The following is a 26,313-nucleotide window of genomic DNA, read 5'->3' as shown; positions in this document are numbered from 1 at the left end:
TAAGATATTATTATTTCAGACATATACGAATTCTTCAAAGGCTTCTCAAACCGCAGTGAGGCTTATAGACAAGCATACAAAATGCAAAGAACATAAATTAACAGCCCACAGGAAAGAGAAAATAACTCTCTGAGTTGAACCACCAATTCAGGCTGAAACGCTTCAGTCTAAAATAAAATTTGCAGAAAAAAATTCTAGCTGACTTTAACTTGTAATACTATTTATATATTTCAGGGAAGGATGGGAAAATTTTTAAAATTTCTCTGAAGACGATTTTATAACTTTGAGAAACTAATAATCAAAATAGAAAAGCTGAAGATAAATAACTTATTATGCTGTTAACTATAGATGATTTGTTATAAGAAAATTGAAATAGAATTTTATTGAAAAATGTAGTGTAACCTCGATTAAAGAACTTAATTCGACTCTGAATCTTACTCATGAAAATAAGCGAAAGAATCTTTCCCATAGGAATCCTTTAAAGTAGGGCAGTTCGTTCCATTACGAAAAAATTCCTCAAATAAATTCATAACAATGTCATTTATTATTAATAATGTATGATTTTTTTACAAGAAAATTGCCTATTTGCCTGAAATTTGTCTTTGGTTACACTTCAAAATTTGGTGAAAATGAGACGCAGCAATTCTTAAATTAACAAGTAGCGCATACAGCTAAAAATGTTTTATTAAGATGATGCTTTTCAACGCACGATGCAATAATTTCCCATACTTTTAATATTTCCTTGTAGCAGTTGCATTATTGTATCGTCGCTTTTGGATAATACATGGCGATGCCTGATTAGGTATGGCGATTGTAAATTAGGAGATGTGATACTGTTCTGTTGAGGTGTGCGTGTCTTCATGTTTTGCGTTTGTTTTGTGTGAAATGTGATCATTTAATAAATGTTCCCAAAAACATACGTCCTTTTGCTCCCATTGCACAGATCATAATGATCTTCATTCCACCTCATCCTTGGAAAGTTGTTGCTGTGTTAAAGTCTATTTCTTCTTCTCCTGACCCAATTTCCTCCGCAGCTATTTGCTATGTTACAGAATACAGTTTTATAAGTTTTTCGGTAGTTCTGGCTATGCTCCTCCACCAGCTCATCGATGCCGTTGTTGTCTACCTCCAGCCTCTTAATCTTGGCCAGATCACAATCTTGTCGATTTCACAAACACTTGGTCAAACTCCTCGAAATCGCGAGCGATAAAGCTAACCGGTCGGAACTTCTTCCATGTATAAATAAGGAATCTCCTCAGACAAGCTCTCAACACGGACTCAAGGAAATACAGAGCAATTCCACTTCTTCCAATGTCCCCTCTTCACTCTTTTTGCGAAAGATCGCTCGTTAAAAGTCATTTCTTCCCATTTTGTGTTGCTCGTTTTGAGAGGTGTTCGTTAAGTGAGATTTGATTGCATAAGCAAAATTATTGAAATCATTTGGAGCGATAGTTTATTTTTTAATTACATTCATTGTAATCCTCTGATTTTTTAAAACTGTAGTATCCAGAAATCCATTCAGTTTATTCTTAAGAACTTTTTCCTTTCTGTTATACGTCAAATCATTTAATGTTTGTTCGCTTTACTATATCAGCCAACTATAGTCTCAAACCTTCAGATACTGTTTGTTATATGAGTAAAAACCACATGAATAATTTTTTAACTACATTTCTATATAGATAAATGAAAAAGGTTGTTCAAAGCAAAAAATTAAGTTAGTGCATGGCGAATAATTTAACTACAAAGTTCATCATCATGTTCTTTTAATATCACGAAGCCACCAACATCATTTTCTTCTATTAGCAAATACTACATTGCCTACCAGCAAAAGATTTGAACTTTGGACTGCTAGAAGTAAATAAATTTTATAGATGATGGATTTGCAGTGATTTTTGCTCCAATTTCTAAGAATCTACCAGCAAAAGATTTGAACTTTGGACTGCTAGAAGTAAATAAATTTTATAGATGATGGATTTGCAGTGATTTTTGCTCCAATTTCTAAGAATCTACCTATTGGCATTGTTTGTCTTGTATATGGATATGGATAGTCAATAGTACTATAATTTATACTAAATTATATTATTTTATTGGTTTATATCATTTTAATGATATAAACAAATAATTTTTTAAAAAAACTTCAGTTAATTTATCGAATGTGACGGAAGCTGCCGAAGAAAAAAAAGCAGTATTTTTCTGATCAAAAGAGTTCTGACATTATGAAGTTTTTCTCTTTTGTAAAGAATAATTTGTGAATAAACTGTGTTTCTTTTTTTCTTGTAAATAGTGTAAAAGTCTTTTCCTAACCTATGCTTTTTCTTTACAAATACCTAACTTTTAATTATTGAATTCAAATTTTTTCAGATTGATATAAATACTCCATATGGTTCTTGGAATAAAAGTTTTCGTGTTTCCACCGATGAAAAAAAAAGTGACAATGTTATTACCTGTCAAACTTGACAATTCTCATCACTTAGTTTCCATTGTATTAAGCAGCATATAGGAATTCACAATAAGATGCACTTTTTTAGCCTAACAAAGTGTAAAACTAGAAATAGTTTTCCCAAAATTGTAAATCGAGAGTATAATAATAATAAAAAAAAATATTGTACAACATTATTTAAATTTTTAATTCATATTTAATGTTACTTTCTAATGAATTATAAAATAATTAATCAGAAATCAAATAAAATACATAAATCTAAATACTTTGCAGCAAAGGCACAAATAAAGTGACCTTCAGACCGCCACGCCAGATGATAAATATGGCAAATTATTCATCTAGCATCTCTATGAATACAAGACAGTTCCCAGAATTAAAATCTGTAACTGTAGCAAATAAATCGCTCATCATTGTCTTCGCGAGCCAGTACCTTCGTAGTATAAAGTTTCAAATACTGCAACGCGATCGTAGCCAGAAGTGGACTTCCTCTGGCGTTTCTATTAATAACGGGGAGTTAAGAGCAGCAGAAACAAAGCGTTCTGGTAATAAATCAGATTAATTATTTTTAAAAACATCACGTGCTTTGAAAGCATACTTGTCTGGGAATTCCTTCTGTTCGTCGCGAAAGATATGTGAACACGCAAGAGTTAAAAAGAATGTCGAGTTAAACAATTGTTTCTTCATTTATCTAAAAAAATCAAAAATTGCTTCAACTAAATGAAATTTCCCATTAGCAGTTGTAATTCACTATTATAAGGCTTATGTCTGCTTACAGACGTCTTGATTTAATATTACTAGCTGTAGTAATCTGAGATCTCAGATTTTTTTTCTCTTCCTGTATGTTTGTTGTTATTTAACGAAGTTTTTAGATTACATCTCTCTGTTTAGAGATATTCTCTATGGTCTTTGCATTTTTGTAGCAGTGATCAGATAGATTTTTTTTTAAAAAAATTAGAATATATATAATTACAAATTAAAACTTTTATAAAATCTTCCATAGTACATCCAGATTTAAAACAAGTTGTAAATTAAAAAGTTTTTGTTTTTATTTTATCATATGAGTAGTTTGGACAGCAAAATTAGATTAACTAGAAGAACCGTATATGCTCAATTAAATGAAAGTTGAATTTGAAAATCTTATTATTTTTGATTAATAAAGTGGTTTAAAATTCATTTGTAAGATCCTTTTAAAATAATAAATCTTTAATGCGAAAGATCCAGGAGTATCAAAGAATTCGATACATGTAACACAAGAAATAAGACGAGTGAATCTGCGTATGCGTTATATAAATAAATATTAAATAATGGCAAAGTGTAGTTGCATCTGTTATATAGGCTACTTGAGCTGCCATAACATTGATCATAATTTTAATAACCTTTTATGAGTAGGTAGTCAAATCCGAATTTGCAGCTTTTGATTGCTACAATAAAAAGAAGAAAACGGATAGTCAAACCAAAAAAAAATTTTTTTCTTTTACTCGTTTATACTGAAGGATTCTAATTATTAGTTATTAAAACCATAGAGTATGAAAATTTCAATGAAATATATCAACCCTATGTTAAAATGTGTACTTTTAGGCATACAGTTTATTAAAGATAATTTAAGTAAAATTAATTGTACAGTCAGTTAAAAAAATACAAATAAAAGTTCGATTAAATTGACTCTGATAATGTTAATGAAATTTGTTGTTTCTTACGTGAAAAGGTATTAAATGATATTGAACAAATTCGATATAAATTAAATACTTAAGTAAAAAGCAAAAGAAAAAAGTTATAATGTTTGGACTATAATTAGTTCACATATTATAACAAAAAACACAATTCTAATGTGAAAAAAAATATTAAATGATATTGAACAAATTCGATATAATTTAAATACTAAGTGTTGCAAAAACAAGTTATAATGTGTATGAATTAAAATTAGATTTTCAAAGAAGATTTAACAAGAAAGGAAGAAATAAGTAATTGTTTCATGCATTTAGATAACCATTTTAAACGTTATTAGTAGCAATTAACGCTATGCGTTGAACTTTAGATCGGAGATGACGAAAGTCATTTTACGTTAATCAAGCGAGCATGAATTGACTCCTTTGTGTAAGCAAGAAATCCTTGCTGTTCAGACAAAATATAAAATTATGATGATATCATAGATATCATTAGATAGATATTATCAGATATCGTTAGTTTAGGAAGCAGCAAAGAAAATGCATTCATTATTGTAATGGTAAATACAGCATTATTGCAGATTGAACATATACCAACGAGAAAGCATTTTGGACTTGATGCAATGTAACATAAGAAAATATTTAAATTTCAAAAAAATTTCTTCAATTAATTTAAAAGTTCAATTATTTAAATCAGGCGATTTTCAAATTCTAAAAATAAAGGAATGATGCCAAGGCTAAATTAGAAATATTTTTCATTTCATTTTCTAATCTTTCATATTTATTTCATTGAAAGAATTTAAAGTATTTCCTTTATTATTATTATTTATTATAATTAATTTTGAATGAATTGATTTCTAGACTTACTTCCACATATTTATACATTATCAGCGATAGTTTCAGAAATTTTTGCTGGCAACGATGGCGATTTATAACTTTCATGTGACTCAATGCTCCCGGAGATCAATTGTTGTGATTTCACTTACAGTTCAGTTCTGAATAGTTAATCGTGAATTCTTTTTATTAAGTTTTAATTTAAAGTTCAATTTTAATTAAAATCACAAGATGAATTAAATTATTTAACTTCAATCAATTCATATTTTACTTTTTTCTCTATTTTATAAGATTTTACGATATTTCCCAGTTTTTATTCCAGAAATTTTTATTGATAATGAGCGTAAATTGATTTTATCAGTTGAAATTTTCATTCCCAGTGTTAAATATTAAAAGCAACAATAAAATATGATAGATTGGTTTAGAAATATTAACATTTCTTTAGTATTCTTGTGCAATCATCTAGCTTAAACAATAGTTTCTACCATTATTACTAAGTGGCATCTTAAAAGTATCTAATGTAATGGTATCTAAGTGTCACTGATGCACTTGCATGCAAAGTACCGTGCTTTCACATTCCCTTCTCACCTGGCAAGATTTCATCTGATTTTACCACAGTCATAAAATGTTGAGATCACTTACGGTTTGATCATTCTAAATCATTTATTATGATCTAAAAGTATCTTGACATTAATGGAATTTTAAGTATTTAATTTTATTCGCTCAGTTTCTTTTTGATACTGAATAGTTTAGGGCATTGATTTTGATTCAAAATAGATCATTCCAAATGCGATAAATAATGCAAATTTACTTACAAAAAGAAAACAACATTGTGTTGAACACAGTCATACTTACTTCTTCTCAAACATCGAAACAGCAGAGATAGATAAGCATATCGGTGCTTAGTATGTTATAAAATATTCAACGAAAAGCAATACTATCTCTGAACCAACATTATCAAGATTCAAATCCGATAATCTCATCATTAATCAAGAAAGGATGAAGTCTTTCTTTCAAACCTAAGATATTTTTTAAAATCGTAAAAAATTCTCGTGGCACGATACTTTAAAAAGATTCTTTAAAACTTTGTACATCGCTAAAATCAGCTAGAATTCGTCAAGTGAATTCCACGTGGATTTTCCCAATTAGACGAAATGCCCAACAATACTGTTACAATATTATTATGATATAGTGCAATGTTTTGTAATATCGATCGACAACGTACAGATATGGTGTAATGTCATATGCTAATAGGAATTTTTCGGTTCTTCTTGTTCTGTAACAAGGATACTAAATAGATTTGAAAAAAAAAATCAAATGAATACATAATGAGAGGAAGCGCCCATTTTTTATATACTGAAGTTATTTATAATAGTTTCTGAGAAATAAATTTTCAACTAAAAATATTTGACTCAATTCCATCAAACAGCTTACCTAGACGATTATCTTTCTACCAATACTTTCAGTGTTTATAGCATTTAGAATGGAGAGATTTGAAAAAAATAAAAAAAAGCGACCAGACACTAGCTCATAATATGTGTCACTTATAACTCGCACTATCACTCTTTTCAGAAATTTGATCTTGTTCCTAAAGATGATTATTTTCCTTTCTGTAATCTACGATAGATGGTATATTTCATAATAGTCACCTTTGGGATTAACTATCTAGTTAGTAATACTGGTTATACTTTAGTTCATTTAAATCGTTACGATATAACTTCATGTCCATAATTCCGTCAAATTTTCAGACATTAAAGTCATGCTATTTTAACTGTCTTGTATTTGTTCTTTTCATTTCATACGTGAACTTTTCTAATTTTAGCATAGTTCTATAAACATGATAGTGCTATCAAAAACATAAATGTCTGGAACGTCTAACTTTCGCGGTACTGTGACTTCAGTTTTCTATTTGTCTTGTAAACTACATATATATTGTACAGAATTCTTCTTTAACCCTATAAAGGGCCATTTTTTTCTAGTCATAATATGTTTAAATATTTTTAGACTTGAAATTAGAATAAGAAAAGGGATTCATTTAACTTATTAGATAAATTTAATTTGATTCATTAATTAATTTGGTTCATTAAAAATTAAGTCACAAATCAAGACACATCATTTTGTGTAAGATAAAGAACTGAAGCATCTAAGTTTCTGTCTTTCTAAAAAAATTGTCAGAACTTATGCCAACCTACATAATTTCATACAAATATTGATAAATTTGTTGAGAAGCATACTTCCCACAGCCCTAGAAAGGGTTAACTTACAATAATGGAAGAAAATCAAGCTATTAAATATTTTATGAAATAATAAAAACTGTTTGAATATCAGGGCGTAGATGTAACCTATTGTTAGAAATTAGACAAAAAAAAATAATTTTCTGTCTCCAAAACTCTCAAGAAATTTGCTAGAATATTTAGTATTATTGAAAATATAATTTTTTTGGAATTTTACGATGATGTAAAAGTCTTTTTGTGCTGTATTACTTTCGGACACAATATTAGAAAAATATTTAAAATTTCGCACAATTTTTTAATTAATTTTGACATTAATTTTTAATTTTTCGCGTAATTTTAAAATTTCAAAAAAAAGTTGGCCTAAAGTGCGCATTCTCAACTTCCATGACAAGTTGGAAGCGCTGGCACTCACATATTCATCGTTACTATTAATCGAGATGAACAAAGAACGCATTAAAATATTTTCTATTTTCTAAAGATTACTGATGTATGTTATTTCCAGCGTTTACAGAAATATTCAAGAATTTTCAACACCTGTCAATGGATTCACTAATGTATCAGCTCAGTGGCCGGCGTCCTTGCATAGGGGTAGCGCATCTTCCCCATGATCTGGGCGTCCCGGGTTCGAATCCCGGTTTGGCCATGGTTGTTCTTCATCTGTGTTCTATAGGTGACCCCCTGTAAAAAGAGGTTGTGCAAACGAATGTGTGAATTTCATGCTCATATGAGCTAGAAGTCAGACTTCTGCCCTCGGGTGCTCAGGGGTCTTTACTCTCAGAAGTTACTGCACCCCCTTTCCGTGGTAACGCAGACACGACATCAGTAGCAGCAGCTCAGTGGTTCAATCTTTTTTCTGTTTTCATTTTCTTATATACACCTATTCTTCCTTAATTCACCGAATTTTATTACCATTCATAATTTCTAATCCATATCTGAAATGAGTTAATAATGAATACATGAATGACTGCTCTTTAGAAGTGTTCAGTATTAATAATAAAATATGGATTGGTTTTTAAAATATTAAGTTTGTTACTACGATGCCCAAAGAAAGGTGGAGTACTGCTTCGTACAATGGAATATATCATAATTTTTAATGTGTTAAACCAGTGCGTGTGTATGTTTTATGTGTGTACCCGTTTTATGTGTTATAAAACGAGCTAACATTTCGGTAGATGCTACAATAGTCAGGTAAAAAGGTACTGCGTCAAACTCTGAACTAACTTGAAGAGAATATCGCATGCACATGGCGTCCTTCTGATATCTGCTAAATCTAACGTAAATCATGAAAAATAATGTACAAGAGCTGGATCTATCTTCAAATTATCATTAATTTTCGCATATCATCATCTTTGAGGTTAAGATTAGATGATTATTCCCATTTTTACCCTTTCTAGAGCCGTGGAAAGAATGCTTCCCATCAAATTTATCAATATTTGTATGAAATTATGTAGGTTGGTGTAAGTTCTGACATATTTTTTTAGAAAGACAGAAACTTAGATGCTTCAATTCTTTATCTCAACAAAATGATGTGTATTGATTTGTTACTTAATTGTTAATGAACCAAATTAATTAATGAATCAAATTAAATTTATCTAATAAGCTAAATGAATCTCTTTTCTTATTCTAATTTCAAGCCTAAAAATATTTTAACATAATATGGCTAGAAAAAAACGGCCCTTTAAAGGGTTAACTGCCGAAGTATAAATTAAAACATCTCGATATCATGATCATATGTTGCTCATAAATCAAAACTCCTTGTGTAGCTATCATATATATATATATTTATTTTTCCTTTGTTGTAGCAATCGGAATGTTTGCTGCGCCCCCGCTCCTGCTCTGTGCCCCGCGTCACCTTGGACAGTTCTCCCATCACCCGCAGTGCTACCACAGAGGGCAGTTACACACTGGGGGACTGGGCTTGCTCGGAACTGAGCACTAGGGCCCAAATGCCTTCAGAAGAAAGGGCCCTTTTCCGCCTACTCCTCGAGTGGGGCCAAATGAGCCCAGATGATCTCTTGCTCGACAACAGGAAGGAAGTTGAAGAATTCCTCGATGCTGTGGGTAACATAGGAGAACAGTACAGAAGGTGGATTAACGATATTCGTAATGCTTTTCGAATGCAGGTGGGTTTGATTTTGTTTTCTTCAATCTGAAATAATTTCTTTAATTTGCTGTTTAGAATTATTGAATAATCTAGTTAAGGTTCGATCATGCTATTGCCATTCAATTCTTCTGAAGAAAATTCGTTAATAATATGGAATATGAATCATAATTCATGGAATTAAATCTTAAGGGTTATGAAAACTCCATTTTTTACCACTTAAATTTCAATTTATAAAATCATACCTAATTTTGTTACTTTAGAAATATATGTCACGAAATGTATTCTCTACGCAAATGGAGCGCAGAATTTCGGTATTTAAGTTCTTTGAAATGCCTAAAATATCTGAACACCTCATTTGGTTTATACAATATCCTAAGCTATTGTATAAACCCCAGTGAAATGGTACTTCAAAATATATATCTAAAGAAAATTTTGTGCTTAGAGTGGCGAATATAGGGTGGTCCAGAAATCTGACTTTTAAAGTCGAAATTTTAAAATTAATAATTTGCAAAAAAAAAAAAAAAGATCTTAAAAAAGGTGCAATTTGCTTTAAAAGGAAAGAAAAGAAACTGGTTTTTTTAACTTTCTTCAGGGAATTAGAATTTATTATTAACAATATATACAAAACAAATCACCAAATTGTTCTACAGATAATGGAATAGTATTTGTAAAGGAATCTAAAGAAAAGATGTTTTCTTTAGAAGCGACTGATAAATATTCAATATGACGTCCTTCATTGAAGAACACAAATTTCAAGAGAGAGAGAAATCACACTTTGGTGGCATGAACCACTATTTTTGGTGCTCATGTTTCGTATGAGTATCAGTCAGTTAGTTCTTTAGTCAATGTCCTATGTTAAATGGCGCATCATTACACCGTCCAAGGAAAAATCTAATGGTTTATTTTGTGAACTGTGAAACCCTTGTATTCTGGTTCAATGATTACAAAAATTTGATTCTTCTGCCATCATTTGTGCGGATACAGCATTTTTCTACATTTTTTTGATGACGAATTATTGATTTTTAAAGTTGCTAAAGGCATTTGAATCATCATTTACAATGACGTATTCCATATGAATTTTAGTATAAATATTAAGGTCAAATTTGAATCATGTGTCAAATGGCATTTAATATCGAATGTTGGTATGAAATAAATAATAACAATTAATTTAAGTATGGCAGGTTTTCTTTTAAAATTCTTATGTACCATATGAATAAAAATAAATAACCGACATACAATAAGTTATTTAAGCCGTGAATAAATGCAGTTCGTTAATTAGAATAATGTCTTTTTGAAGCCTCACTTGTAATATTATGGAACTAACCGCATCCCTTCGAACCACACAGATGATAATGATATCTGAGCCGGCACTTAATGGCCAAATCTCTAACTTCCAAAAGATTATTTCTATTATTTGATCCCAAAACATTTGACTCCAGGTTTTGAACCTGCAATGCTAGGCAACAAGAAACTGTGCTAACACACAACAACATTTGAGAGTGGAGTAAAAAAATTAATATGCTATGGCCATCCTATCTGGTAAGGTGGTTTAGGTATGCCATTGTCTTGCCAGGACCTCAATTTCAAAAATGGCTTAATGTTCTGCGTAGATCATAAGTCCAATTTTCAACATCATAAGACTTGCTAAAAAGGAAAAACTTACCTTTCTCTGTTATTATGTAAAGTAATAACTTCATTTTATCTGCAGTGTATTTATTTTTGTTTGGTCACTACTTAAGATGAAATTTTTCTTTGTCGCTATAAATTGCACCAAACACATTAAGAGATCTATTCAAATAATTTAGGCTTCAAATTTTTATTTATCCTAAGATAGAAAGCCACATTCGCTAAATTCAGCTAAATATTTCCGTTAAATACCTAACATTCTGCGATAAAAATGCATAGTAAAAATCTTTCAATAAAGAAGCCTTTGAACTTTAGAAAAGAATGCATGAACTTACATTATCAACTATCTTTAGCACAATCTGAAGGAATGGGGAAAATATTAGTATTAGAATCCGAGTAATCTGCCATAAAAGGATCTCAGTAATTTAAGAAACGATGGCAAATGTTATAAACCTCTTATGCAATAATCAGCACTTAAGAATTTCAACTTTTTTTTTTATACATTAATGTGCACACGCGGTAAGCTACTTCACCTTCAATCTTACGAAATAAATCATTTTTTAAATGTATTTCAATTTTTTACAGCAATTTCTTATTTGATTTTTTTTTTTTTCTTTTTGTTTAAAAGGAAAATGACTCGGACACAGAAGAAAAACAAGCCGAAGCCATACGCCGAGAATACGAGACGGTAAGTGTTAAGAAAATGTTTAAAAAAAAGCCGAAAGAAATCAATTTTTCTCATCTGTTTATTTATTTTATTCATCCTCTAACATCGTGCGACTACTTTATCAGAGATCAATGCAAGATTAAGACGCCAAAAAGGAATTTTTTTGCACTGGGAAATATTCCTCTTTCGCTGATGGAGACGATCGACTCTGTCCCTCCTCAACATTCTTTCGAGAGAGATTTGTTGATAAACAGAAATTTATAAAAATGAAAAACTTGACAAAGAGAGTCGAGAGCGAGAAGCAAAGAAAAGAAACACTCGAAAATAATGGAACCTCATTTCCCAATAGAATAAGGATAGAATGAATCCATTTGAGCGTTTGGTTTCTTTTCATATCGTCCTTACGCTTTACCCGCTTCGAATTACAAAAGAATCATTCTTTTGAGGCAGCTAGTTCCATTTCTTTCGAGCGTACGTTCGGAAGAGGAAGGGGAGTCGGAGAACTGGGAGCTTTGATTGGTCGACACGGATCTATTGCAAAGCGACAGGGGTAATCATAGCGAAGGCGCCAAAAATTCATCATCACATTGGCGGGGTTTAGTTCTAAGCCGCCAGTTCGATGAGTAGAGACCGGAGAACGTTTTTCACAAGTTCCGATCTTCCTTCTTCTCTATGGTAAGTCCGACCTACCTCCATTTCCAAAAGATAATTTTTGAGGGTGGTGGGGTGGAAGGGAGGAATGTGAAACGTAACTAGAAAAACTAGTATTGCGACAGTGACTGCTGCCTGAACTCTGAGATAACCTACTTAATTCATTCGCCTTATTATTCCTTTTTTATATATATATATTTCTAGTTTTTCACACGAGAGCGTTCAGAAACATTAAAAAAATAAATTTGATTAGCTTATTGTCAAAGTTCTTGATTAATTGCTCTATTATAAATGCATCATGGGTGTTTTTCATAATTGTTTGTTGCTATTTATTTTTATATTTTTTCTTCAGAAAATGTATTTTTTTTTCTCTTGCGTTTTGTTTTCTCGACTTTTTTTTTTCTATTTTTTGGCAGTATAAAATGATTAATTTTATCAGGGTTTTGTCTGCAGTGGATGTTTTTAGATTATGTTTTGTTTTCTGTGAATGTTTTTATCTGCTTTCAAAATGCATTTTTAAATGAATGATTGTTTACAGTGCTTCTTTGTTGTGATTTTTTTTTCTTTTCTTTTGAGTGAATGTCGTTTAACAGCATACAAATAAATGGGGGGGGGTCCCCAAGTTCTCCATTTTGGAAATATTTTGTTATATTAACATTTTTGTGTACTTGAAACGTTGAACAATTTTTCGGTTTCATTATTTGATGTCATTGTTCTCTGTTTTTAAATCTTTTATTTATTTTTTTTTATTTTAGATTTTTTTATATTGTCTTTTATTTATTTAGCAGTGTGAGGATATAGAGGAAAGCCTTGTTTTCATTCAACTTATTCATTTTTAATAATTATTGTGTAGATTTAAAAAAGAAGAAACAAGATTATATAATAGCAACGAAACAATATGAATCTTAAAAAAAACGTTGCATTGTTTTTTAACTTTAATTTTCATTCGCTTTTTTTTATATATATATAGCTGTAAAATATCTGCTGCTATTTATTCATTGAAAATAAGAGATACCATTCGGAAAGTTTGAAATATATTTCAGTTAATTTACAAAAAAAAAAAATCGTGAAAATCATGTACAGAGTTTTAAGTGTACTGATAAAAAGTTTCATTATTAAATTGTTTATAACATTTCATATTTCAGCAGATCTAAATTTTATCGTAAATTTCACTGTGTTCCTTTCCTAAGATTCCTTTTTGTTAAGATTTTCCTAAGATTTCCTTTGCTGTTCCTATACTACTTGGCAGATATGTGATGTTATTAATTTTAATGTATAAAATTTTTATTATTTATATTTAAAACGCATTTTTATTGTAAATTAAGTTATAACATATAAAAGTTTTCACTAGCAATAGAACGGATGTCCAAAATTATTTACACGAAATTTACAAAAACCCAGACTTCGATCCAAGTATAAACAAGCATTGATTGCTGTAGTAGAATATACAAACACTGTTTGTGGATTTATTTTATTTGCTTTTTCTCTCTCTTTGGAAGAACTCGGAAAATTAACAAGAAAAGACTTGTTCAACAAACCGCAAAAGAAAAGAATGTCTGTGACGACACATTAGCTTTTAATTTCTCTTCACTCTTCTATCTGAGCACTTCATGCTGACCGCTAGTGCTCGGAGCAAAGGAGTGTTTTGTTTTTTACCCATTATCTCGCCAAATGGCTTTGTAAAATTGCTTATAAATATTAGTTACTATGGCAGTTGGCTTGGTAATTTGTTGCGCTCAAGGAGCTGATGCAATTACCTGCATTAAAAAAAACTGAAAAAGTTTAGAAAATTTTATTTTTAAGTGCAAATAAAAAAAATTATAAATTATATTATTTCTTTAAATTATTCAGTAATGTTAGCAGAGTGATTTTTGTGCTGGTGTGCCATTACCTAAATTTGGCAAAAAAATTTTTTTTTACTTTAAACTATTTTGCCTAATTTAATTATACATCTAACCGCTACATAATCACCAATACCCCTACATCATCTATAGTGACGTTCTTTATATTCGTTTTTGTGAAAATTTTTATCGTGAATCCAAAAAATTTTTAATCCTTCCTTTTATTCCCCCCCCCCATCTAGTGTTTTAATATCTATTATGTCGGCTTAAAAAAAAACTCTCTCATTCAATTCATTCACTTTTAGATGTTTCAGACAAAACTAATTAATTTGACGTTATAATAATAGAAAAGTTGTTTTCTTGTAGCAACTTTCACTGAATATATAGAAATTAAAAACGAAGAACATTATTTAAAAATTTATATTTTATTGTTTATCGTCATTATGGAATTTGAAAATTATAAAAAAACATTTCTCTGAAAAATTATTGATACTTTTAAGATTAGATATCAACGACTTATGTCTGTCATTCACAGACTTTTACTTTAAAATCTCTTCTTCTGGCTATGTTTTGCTTCTTCTTCTCCATTTTTTTTTCTTTTAAAGATTCATTTTAAAAAAAATATTACATTTTATCAGTGCATAGCATTAATGTAAAAAAGAGTTTTGAAAATTTTTTGAAAAAATAAGTGCAAATCTACATATTTTTTTATTAAATATTAAAAATCTGAAGTTAAAAATTATAGCAATAAACTTGATCTCTGCGATATTTTTTGAAATTCTCTACATTAATATGCTAATAGAATGCTGCACGTGTATCGAATTTCATGATTCTGGTTATTTTCATTTTCTTTGCATAACATTTGAATGTTTTTTTTATGTTATAATAAGCAACTCTGAACAACTTTAGAAAGGAAACAATTAATATCAGTTCTGTGGTATCTCATGGTACATTTTGCTAGCGTGTTTCAGTCCCATTTTTTCGGTATAAGCATCGCCGAAGCATCCGTAGTACCACAAAGCATGCATGCATAGTATCATATCACTTATTGTACATTCATAAATTCTTTGCTCAGTTGTATAGTAAACTTTTATTTTTGTTAATATATAATAATTTAGCTTTTCATATATTTAAATTACCATACATTCAAAAACGTTTTTAGATTATTGATTACTGATTTGGAGTATAAACGTTTGGAGTACACACGTTTATACTCCAAATCAGTATAAACGTGTATATCACACACGTTTATACGCCACGTGAGTAAACCTTTTATGGAGTTTTGATATTAACTTATTTGAAATAGCCTCTGTGCTTTAGTTCCTAGTTAGCCTTTTTTTTTTTTTTTTAGTTTAAAGAGTTAAAGAATTGCATCGAGTTATATTTTCCCAATTTTTGAAGGTTTTAAGACAGAGGAAGCAAAAACCAATTACTAGTAATTTTCATTTTCTTATGCATAGCATTTGAATGTTTATTTTTATATTATAAACTTTGTTTCCCGCGAACTAATAAGCAACTCTGAACAACTTTAGAAAGAAAACAATTAATATTAGTTCTGTGGTATCACATGGTACATTTTGCTAGCGTGTTTCAATCCCATTTTTCCGGTATAAGCATCGCCGAAGCATCCATAGCACCACAAAGCATGCATGCATAGTATCATATCACTTATTGTACATTCATAAATTCTTTGCTCAGTTGTATAGTAAACTTTTATTTTTGTTAATATATAATAATTTAGCTTTTCATATATTTAAATTACCATACATTCAAAAACGTTTTTAGATTATTGATTACTGATTTGGAGTATAAACGTGTGTAAACCTGTATAGATTTTTGATATAACTTATTTGAAATAGCCTCTGTGTTTTAGTTCCTAGTTAGCCTTTTTTTTTTTTTTTTTAGTTTAAAGAGTTAAAGAATTGCATCGAGTTATATTTTCCCAATTTTTGAAGGTTTTAAGACAGAGGAAGCAAAAACCAATTACTAGTAATTTTCATTTTCTTATGCATAGCATTTGAATGTTTATTTTTATATTATAAACTTTGTTTCCCGCGAACTAATAAGCAACTCTGAACAACTTTAGAAAGAAAACAATTAATATTAGTTCTGTGGTATCACATGGTACATTTTGCTAGCGTGTTTCAATCCCATTTTTCCGGTATAAGCACCGCCGAAGCATCCATAGCACCACAAAGCATGCATGCATAGTATCATATCACTTATTGTACATTCATAAATTCTTTGCTCAGTTGTATAGTAAACTTTTATTTTTGTTAATATATAATAATTTGGCTTTTCATATATTTAAATTACCATACATTCAAAAACGTTTTTAGATTATTGATTACTGATTTGGAGTATAAACGTGTGTAAACCTGTATAGATTTTTGATATAACTTATTTGAAATAGCCTCTGTGTTTTAGTTCCTAGTTAGCCTTTTTTTTTTTTTTTTTAGTTTAAAGAGTTAAAGAATTGCATCGAGTTATATTTTCCCAATTTTTGAAGGTTTTAAGACAGAGGAAGCAAAAACCAATTACTAGTAATTTTCATTTTCTTATGCATAGCATTTGAATGTTTATTTTTATATTATAAACTTTGTTTCCCGCGAACTAATAAGCAACTCTGAACAACTTTAGAAAGGAAACAATTAATATCAGTTCTGTGGTATCTCATGGTACATTTTGCTAGCGTGTTTCAATCCCATTTTTTCGGTATAAGCATCGCCGAAGCATCCGTAGTACCACAAAGCATGCATGCATAGTATCATATCACTTATTGTACATTCATAAATTCTTTGCTCAGTTGTATAGTAAACTTTTATTTTTGTTAATATATAATAATTTAGCTTTTCATATATTTAAATTACCATACATTCAAAAACGTTTTTAGATTATTGATTACTGATTTGGAGTATAAACGTGTGTAAACCTGTATAGATTTTTGATATAACTTATTTGAAATAGCCTCTGTGTTTTAGTTCCTAGTTAGCCTTTTTTTTTTTTTTTTTTTTTTTAGTTTAAAGAGTTAAAGAATTGCATCGAGTTATATTTTCCCAATTTTTGAAAGTTTTAAGACAGAGGTAGCAAATACCAATTACTTTGACTATATAGTACATACACTCCATCAGCTTCAAAATATGTAAAGCAAAAAGAAACTGTAACTCAGAATTTAACGTTTAATGGAAGTACTTTTTTTTACTGCATTTCATCATTACTATTAATGTATAAACTTCCGTTGCTTTTACTGAGACTATTTCGTTTATACTGACAAGTAGGGTAGATGAAGTTGACCTTGAGGTCTTTGGCAATGATATTCTTGGAGGCCTTTAAAGTATCACACATGATTAAATCATGTACTTTTCGGCTTGTCTCTCTGTAAATTTTAAAGTAATTGCATTTAATATACATTCAAGCACTCTATGTTTCGATTATCTTTTAGTGGACACTCGTAAAAAATCGCATTACATTGTTACTCATACAAAATTTAAAAAAATCGTATTATATGGGATAAGCATTATCGAATGAGTTTAGGCAAGAACAAACGTGCTCCAAATTTGTAACTGCACATTATGTGAGAGCTATTTATTTATTTATTTTATTTTTATTATTATTATTATTATTATTTTATATTATTTATATTATTTTTATTTTATATTATTATATTATTTTTATTATTATTATATTATTTATATTTTATATTATTATTATTATTTTATTTTATTTATTTATTTATCTGCTTTCTTGTATAAGAAGTATAAAAAGAGAAAATATTGTTATCGTCAAAAAAATGTGTATTTTGGTGAGTTTGAGAAATTACCACGTTTCACTTTTCTTCCCCAAAACATATTTTTAGAATTATCTCCATTTGTCTGTGAACACAATTACTCAAAATTATTGTGAGCAGGACGGCTGAAATTTCGAACATGATCACTACTCAATCTGGAGATTTCTGTCAAATTTTGAACAAAATCATTTAGAAGAAATCCGCCTGTCCACCTGTTGGAATGTAAGTAAATTCAATAGCTATAAAAAGAAGAGAGCTAAATGGATAAAATTTGGCACAGATTCAACATCTAAAGTATAGATATGTTCGAAATCTGATAACAAAAAAAAAGATAGAAATAGATAGGTCAAAGTGTTGACCTTTTATCGGTTTGCATATACATAAAAGAGATTGTTCAAAAGCTTAAAAACTAGGTAAATGAAATTTGGATCATAGTTTCAATATCTAAAGCTTAGTTCTTTATCACATTTCGAACCACGTCAAAGACTTGACCGTTTGGTTTTTCCAAAAACATATAAACAGCGGTAACCGAAAAACATAATGACTTACATATCTGAAATAATTTAGTATGTAATCTTGTGACTTGAATTTTAGTTCTGTATCAACTTTTTGTTTCGTCAGTCGAAAAAAAAGGAGTCCAATATACATAATCAGTTTTCGAGTACTTGTGTATTAACTACATTCCAGCGATTAATCTCCAAAAGAAAAATTGCCAAAGATCATTCTATTAAGCTCTTTCGTATCTGTTGTTCACCAGTGGCATACGCTTAATAATACACAAATAATTTATTAGAGCATATGCGGGAATGTTTCTGGCAGATTACTCCCGCTGATTTAACATGTCATTTTCACTTTATATACCTTAAAATAACAAATAATGTATTAAACAAAAATATATAAACAAATAAATGTATAAGCAAACAAATAATGTATCTTTTAATTTTCAAAAGTCCATTAAAAAAAGATTGCAATAAATTGTTTGGAATTAATAACGAATATTCTCTGCCTTTTTTTCCAATCAGGCATGCATGTGGGGAAAAAAATGTCAGAACTATGCATTATTGGTCGCGGAATTTTTTTTTTTTTTTTCTTCTTCTTATTGCATGAATTCGAAAGACTGAGATGGGTGAGATTGCTTTAAAAAAATGTATTTGCTTTTCTAGACAAACCAGGGGAATTGTTTTTCCTGAAACTATTTCTCATATTCTCTAATGGTTGTACTTTTGTATTATTGCCATATGTCAATGGCGAACAATAGTTACGAAAAAGCCTTTCAAAGTGTGATCTTTCCCAATTATTTCGGTGATTAATCGCTGACATAGGTATTAGAAAATCAAATACATATTTTGGATGTCTGCTTCCCACAGATTAGAATTAAAATTTGACATTGAACTACAACTGTAGCCACAAAATTCAGATATCAAATTTCTTATGTTTAAGTCCTTGCGTTTTTAAGTCTCCGCATTTATATAGTTCTAAAAGCACAGACCGGCAGATGGTCTACCTCTTGATGTATTTGGTTCCAAATTTGATACCTGTATACACTTTGGATGTTAAATCTGTGTCATATTATTTTATTCATTAAGCTTTCTTAGTTTTGTAGTGATCATGGTAAATCAAGTTAGGACACCCGAACAGACCAAATGAATTTTATTCAGAGTTTGATACATATCAATAAATATAGAATAAAGATTATATACAAAAATTCATTTGTCTAGCTCAAAGCATTTATGAGTTATTGGGTTCACAGATGAATAAAAATACCATGAGGGTACACAAAACACGTTTTTCAAAATGTTTTTCAAATTCAGGGGGTCTGAAACGTAAAGATTCATCAAATTCGATAAATGATTTCGACTATTACAATACTTCATCATGAGAAAGTAAAACTAATAATCAATGAAAATGTTAAATTTATCTTATTTGTAAAATCGGATGTTTATAGTGTTAGAAAAGAATTATAATTTTTTATCATATCGTACGAAGACATGTTGCATTCATACATTCGTACGTTCATGTTGCATTCATGTTGAGTATAATACAAGAATCCAGTTTAGTTAGAATGCTATAATTGTTATATAGTTTTATTAATATAGTGAAAGGTTTTACAGTTGATGTTTCATTTATTATTTATACAGTCTAGTGAATAAAGAAAAATAGCGTATTAATTGTTAATTTTGAATTTATATTTTCAATTCTATTAAATAATTCTATTAATAATTATCTTATTAATTAATTATTTAATAATTACAATAATAAATATTATTATAATTATATTAATTATTAAATAATTATTAATTAAATTTTTCTATTAATTAATCATTTTATAGTTATAATAATTATTCATTATTACTATTAAGATTATTATAATTAATAATTATATTTATTAAATAATTATTTATCAATTCGCTTTCAAACAGAAAATATAATTGATATTTTTAGTCAAAATTACTTTGTATAATATTATAGAATAAATGACTAATTTACACAAAATTCAGTGAATTAAAATCGCAAAAATATAATTAATTTGACTCTTAATAATAAAATATGATAAAGTTGAAATGATGAAATTAAGAAATAAATATCAACATGATTCATGCATCCTTTCATTTTTTGGCTTTTTGTTGAAAAACTAAATTATAAAACATTTCATTTCTGCTTTTTTTAAAATTAGTTAAAACTCTTTGGATATGAATTAATACCTGAGAGAAAAGATTTTAAAAAATTGTTTCTTTTCAATAATGTTAAGCTAAATATTGATGAAGATCCTCTTATATTTTTGAAACTTTTACTGAATGTTTAATACTGCCACAAAGTTGAGGGCTTGCATTGATTATTCGTCATGAATTATAATTACATATTTCGTAAATTCGCCAAACTTTCAAAAATTTAATTTTTTTAGAAAAAACACGATTTTTAAAATCCGCCTGTGTTATTTTATATATTTTTCATATGAAATGAGCATGATATTTTAATAAAATTAGAAAGATATATTAATTTTACAGATGTCAACAATTAATTTCCAATTTTTAAAATACTCAACGTTTTTTGAGAGCACTCATATATAATAATAAAGTTTAAAATTATACATCAATCTTTGCAATTATTCTTTTTATTTTAGTTTAAAAAATAAAAACATAAGGAAATAAAATAAATGGAAATTAAATTTAAGAGCACATTTTTACACTCAGATAAAACAGATAATATATACGGCACAGATCTTTAAATGGAATCAAAAGAAATCTTCCTTTCCAACTAGGGAGCAGAATTTTCAACATGGATGACTTTCTGTCATCTTAATAGTGATAATGAAAAAAAAAATATTTATTACAGATTCCTGATGATTTTTGCCTTAAAATTCCGTTGCAGCATTGATTAGGTATGTTTTCAGAGGAATTTTCCAGATATGTTTTGAAAGAAAATATACATTGCGAATTTGATACTTTATTTTTATTGAACTAAATAAAAGAAAATAATTTAATATTCGAAAGTCACATTCTTTGTACGGATAATAAATAATAACAAAGCACTGATTAAGGCTCTTGTTCTTAATGCTAATAATAAAAAATGCAATGAATTTAAAAAAAATAAATTTAACGATTTCATAATTTTCTTAAAAATTTAATTAAGATTATGATTATTTATCAAGATTACAAAAGCATTTTGAACTGTAATAACTCTTATGTTTGATTTTTAAATTCAATCAGCTTATGTAAAAAGTTGTTGAAACAAAATATTTGCTATTAAATATTATAAGGCAATGAAATGATGTATTCAAGATCGGGTGAAATTTTCACATCTAGAACAAGCTTTTGTTTTGACATCCCAATTGATTGTATTGGTTTTGTATAAGTCCTTTCTCCATTAAAATATTTAAAAAAAATGAAAGAAAATAAAAAAAAAGTTAATGTTAATATAAAAATTAAAATGCTATTTATTGTTTATTTTTAAAAAACAAGCATTTGTTTCAAAAATTAGAATAGCAAATTAAGTTTTTTAACAAAAGACAAAAAAATATTATTGATAGAAAATTAAAATTGAACTCGCTAATATCAATAACCTTTATGAAAAAATATTACGTTAAATTTTATTGTAAAAAGCTTTATAAACGAAAATACGGTGATATTATGTTAAAAAATAACTATAGAAAATATATGATATGAATTTTATGAAGAAACATACAGATATAAAGGGTCCTTTAGGCCCTTTAAATTAAAAACGGCATCTCGTATAGTCAAGAAGGAAACATATACCTATTATAAAGTGATTATGCTGAATATATTGAGACTTGTTATAAAAATATTAATGACAAAATAAGGAAGTTGCAAAAAATAACTTTTAAAATATAGGAGATCGGCCAAAAAAATACGAGTTGAAAAATGTACACTATACCATAATAAAAATAATTTCATTGAATTATATGCAAAATTAGCGCTGATATTTTGGGTTAAAATTATGAATTTTTCGTGTTTTGAAAAAGAATTTGTTGTGTTCGTGCGTCAACAAAAATAAAATGCAGACAAACTTACTATAAAACTAAATCTTATTACATTATAGATAATATTATCAAATTTACATCAACTTATTTTCATTCAAAATTCTAGCATCGTTTTTAAACAACAAATTAAAAGTTCCAAAAATATCACTGTTGCCGATCTGAATTTTGCAACTATTTACAAAATAAAATTTATAATTATTAAAATAATCGTTTGCTACTTTTAAATAAAATATTTACGATTTATGTCGAAACAAATTTCTTATATTTTTATTATTATATATCATAAATTTTTCTAATTGGAATTTTTGATTGATCTCCTTTATTTTTTAGTAATATTTTTTCTAAGCTTCTTATTTCCCCGTTAGGGACATTAATACCTGTCTCAATAAATTCAGCATAGTTACTTTTTTATGCGTGTATGTTTCTTCCCTGGCTATACAAGACGCCTTTTCGAATTTAAAGGGCATAAAAAGATTTTACCTATCACCATGTAAAATGCATTCCTTTCTCTTTCCCCCCCCCCCTCCTTTGACTAATAAATTATCCATTTAATTTTCGACGAGAATTAGCTAGTTGTATCAATAAAATTCCTTACTACTTGCTAAGTTGAAATGATAAAAAAAAATCAATTTAAAAATTCGTGTGACATGCTTTGGATCTCAGAGATTCATTATTAATTTTAATTTTAATTTGGGGTAACTTCTTTCTTTATTTGCCACATAAATGGGTAATGATGCTATCAAAATTCGTAAAATTATTGTCAAATTTCCAAAAATTTACTCCGCGTTATTTTCCAAAGTTCAACTAAGTGTTTATCTTTTAGAGCCTCAGTCAAGTAGAAATGTTTAAAATCTTTGAATAGCTTGATACAAGAATCTGGTATATAGATCTGGTTTAAGATCTTGGCTTGTGAACCGTAAGATTTCAGGTTCGAGACCCGATTCCACCGAAGAACCGTCGTGTAAGGGGGTCTGTTGCACGTTAAATCCGTCATGCCAAACGTCCTCCCGCTTGTGTGGTGTGGCGTGGAGAGGGGGGTGCCAGCTCAGGTGTCGTCCTCGTCATCTGACCGCTGTTCAAAATGACGAGGTCCGTCCCAAAATAGCCCTAGTATTGCTTTACAACGGGACGTTAATATAGCTAAATTAAACTAAACTGGTATATAGAGTTTTTCATATGCCGAATGCATTATGATATTTCCTTCTTTGGTTGGATTTCTTTTGTTCAGGTATGTACCTTTATGGTCAAGTTGGAAACATCACCGAAGTTGGTTTTCGTATGATTCTTAATAGACTTTTAAAAAGAATGTTAGGTTAAAGAATGGAAATCGAGATTGATTGGTTTCCAGTTCTTGACATCTCTATCGTCCAAAATCCCGAATTGAGTATCTGCAAATAGCGAAATCTTGTCTAATTAAAGAATCTTTTTTGGCTTCTGACAACTAAAAGGTTTGATGACTGTTGAAAAATGATTAATGACCTCAATGAAAACTGATTTCATTTATTCAAATCATTGAAATGACTGGTTCATGAGAAAATATTTTCTTACTGATGACAAATCATTTGAAACTGTCAATCTTGTCGCTTGGAATAATCTGGATACTGGTTCATTTTGAACTAAACTTTTATATCTGACAAGTCAAATATAAATTTGAGTTGTTTGAAAAGCAAATGGAACTACAGCACATTTCAACCCATGGCCCTGATGTGCTCTTTGTGTTTATAATCAACCATATTGATAGGGTTTAATTAATCTTTACAGTTCAGAATCGGAGAAGAATATCAGCAAAACAAAGTCCTGAAATTAAAAATGTCTACGTCTGTGTTGAAATTGAATAACTTAAGATGTATCGTCTTGTTAATTAAGTAATGTTTTTTAACAGTCAGGTAATGCATTAAACAGAATTTATTGTATTTAATCTTCGAGTACCTGGGAGACTGAGTTTTGCTCGGATGAACTTTGGCTGCTTAAATTAAAATTAAATATTTTTCTCAAAGGTTTCTTAGGCATTGTATAGTGCACAGGTTTGCTATAAATACACGTTGCAAATAAACCGTACGAGTTCTTTTATCTAATCAAAGAAAAACATATCCAACATTGATTTGGAGAATATTACTTGTACGACAAGTAATTTAGTAATGTTACTTGTGCCCAAATTCGGTAATATGACTTGTACAGCTTGATTGATTAGCACAATAATTGCATTGTTACTATTGGACTGGAGCCGAACGTATTCGAATAATGTCACATAGCGCCATCTCACGAAATTTGGAGGTACCGTATTGATTGAAGTAGGTTATCATCCTATAACAACAATGCAAGTACCACAAAAATTTACGAGATGGCGCTATGTGACATTGTCAGCTTCAGAGCAGATGGAAAAGGCTCTCTAATAGTTACTAAAAAATGTGTGTGTGTGTGTGTGTGTGTGTGTGTGTGTGTGTGTGTGTGTGTGTGTGTGTGTGTGTGTGTGTGTGTGTGTGTGTGTGTGTGTGTGTGTGTGTGTGTGTGTGTGTGTGTGTGTGTGTGTGTGTGTGTGTGTGTGTGTGTGTGTGTCGCCATTTTTCTTTTCTTTTCTCGCCATTTTTTTTTTCAAAGAAGAAAGACCAAAATCTGAAATTTTGTGAAAGTAAACGTATAATCAGATAATGATGCTAAATAATAAAAAAAGCTTTAAAATGATGCATTACATCATTTTCTTTAGTTTAAATGCACGTCGGATAAAAAAATTCCATTCGAGCGAACTTGAGTCTTTCTTTCCACTACTATAAGAACATCTATTTATAACGATTTAAAACTTCATTTGTTTAGTTAACTTTCAACTGCATTTCGTTGCAATTAAAAATAGTAGATTTATTTCACATTATCTCTGAAATAAAAAATAAAAAATGAGATACGTCTATAGTGCATTTTATTGAACCACTAAACGAGCAAAATAAACCTCATATTAATTCGATAAACTCTAAAAAAAAGAACCTCAAGTGATAACGGTTCATTCTTATTTCGATTTTTTTTTAATACACTTTTTGACGAATGATATAAGTCATGATCTTGCTGCCAAGCTTCTGCTACCAATTACTTTGATTCGCCACGGTTGCCAAACGATTATTTATCCCCGTCCGGAGGGCCAGGGTGACAGGTGGGTTACATAACCGAGGAGAGGTCGGTACGGCAGACGCTGCAGCATCGGTGAGTGGTACCGGCGGGTCTGGCGTGTGTAATCAGTGGGTGAACCCTTAAATGGAAAAGAGTCCGCTCTTTGTTCGAGGCCTTTTTAAAAGCCGGAAGAAGCACTTGTTGGCTAAAAGGGTTATGTACCCACGCGTAGCGCTGCGCACTCGGGACTCGTGATTTCGCTTCGCTTTTCTTTTCTTTCCCTTTTTTTCTTTTCTTTTTTTCACAAATATTGATGGTTTGTTATTGTTTTATGCGAAAAAAAGATTGATGTGCAGGACACTAATTTTCGACTAGTGGTTCGTCATATTAATTCAGAGAATGTAGGCGTTTTAAGCTTAGAATATGCTAACCGTTGGAAAGCGTTATGAAAAAAATGAGATTTGTCTTTCAATAGTTCAGTCACGTGACCGCTTTTAACCCTCTGCTATACACGTGCTTCACACGTGAATCGAGTTATCATATTTTTAAATTTATAAGATGATATTAAGTCATTCATAGGCTTTGTTATTCTCTGCAAAAATTATATATAATTCTTAAACCTCTCACGTGCTGTATGATCTTTTCTTTAAATCAATTAGATAATAATATGTACAAATAATAACATCTATAGGCTATTCGCACATTTTGACTGTTTTTCATGTAGTTTGTAAGCTATAGTTTTCATCCATGCAGTTCTTTTTTTCAGTAATTCGTAATGATTTTATTAAGTGAATTTTTGCTCATATTTCATATTATTTGACAATTCAGTAGTTCTTTAAGTAAAAACCGGCATCTTCAAATAAGTTTTTGA

The 26,313-nt window shown here is 29.4% G+C and overlaps 1 protein-coding gene across 2 annotated transcripts in view; it reads left to right on the top strand.

The window, feature by feature from the left end:
• LOC129965402 (1-phosphatidylinositol 4,5-bisphosphate phosphodiesterase epsilon-1-like) overlaps nucleotides 1-26,313 on the top strand; it is a 365,955-nt gene that overhangs the window by 258,483 nt on the left and 81,159 nt on the right. For both annotated transcript variants that reach the window (XM_056079248.1, XM_056079249.1), the window contains exons 12-13: nucleotides 8,975-9,295; nucleotides 11,531-11,590. In XM_056079248.1, coding sequence (XP_055935223.1) covers nucleotides 8,975-9,295; nucleotides 11,531-11,590 — 381 coding nt within the window. The remainder of the gene's footprint in view (nucleotides 1-8,974; nucleotides 9,296-11,530; nucleotides 11,591-26,313) is intronic.

The sequence above is a fragment of the Argiope bruennichi genome, chromosome 4, assembly GCF_947563725.1.
Source record: "Argiope bruennichi chromosome 4, qqArgBrue1.1, whole genome shotgun sequence".
NCBI lineage: Eukaryota > Metazoa > Arthropoda > Arachnida > Araneae > Araneidae > Argiope > Argiope bruennichi.
This window is presented reverse-complemented; position numbering and strand designations above follow the sequence as displayed.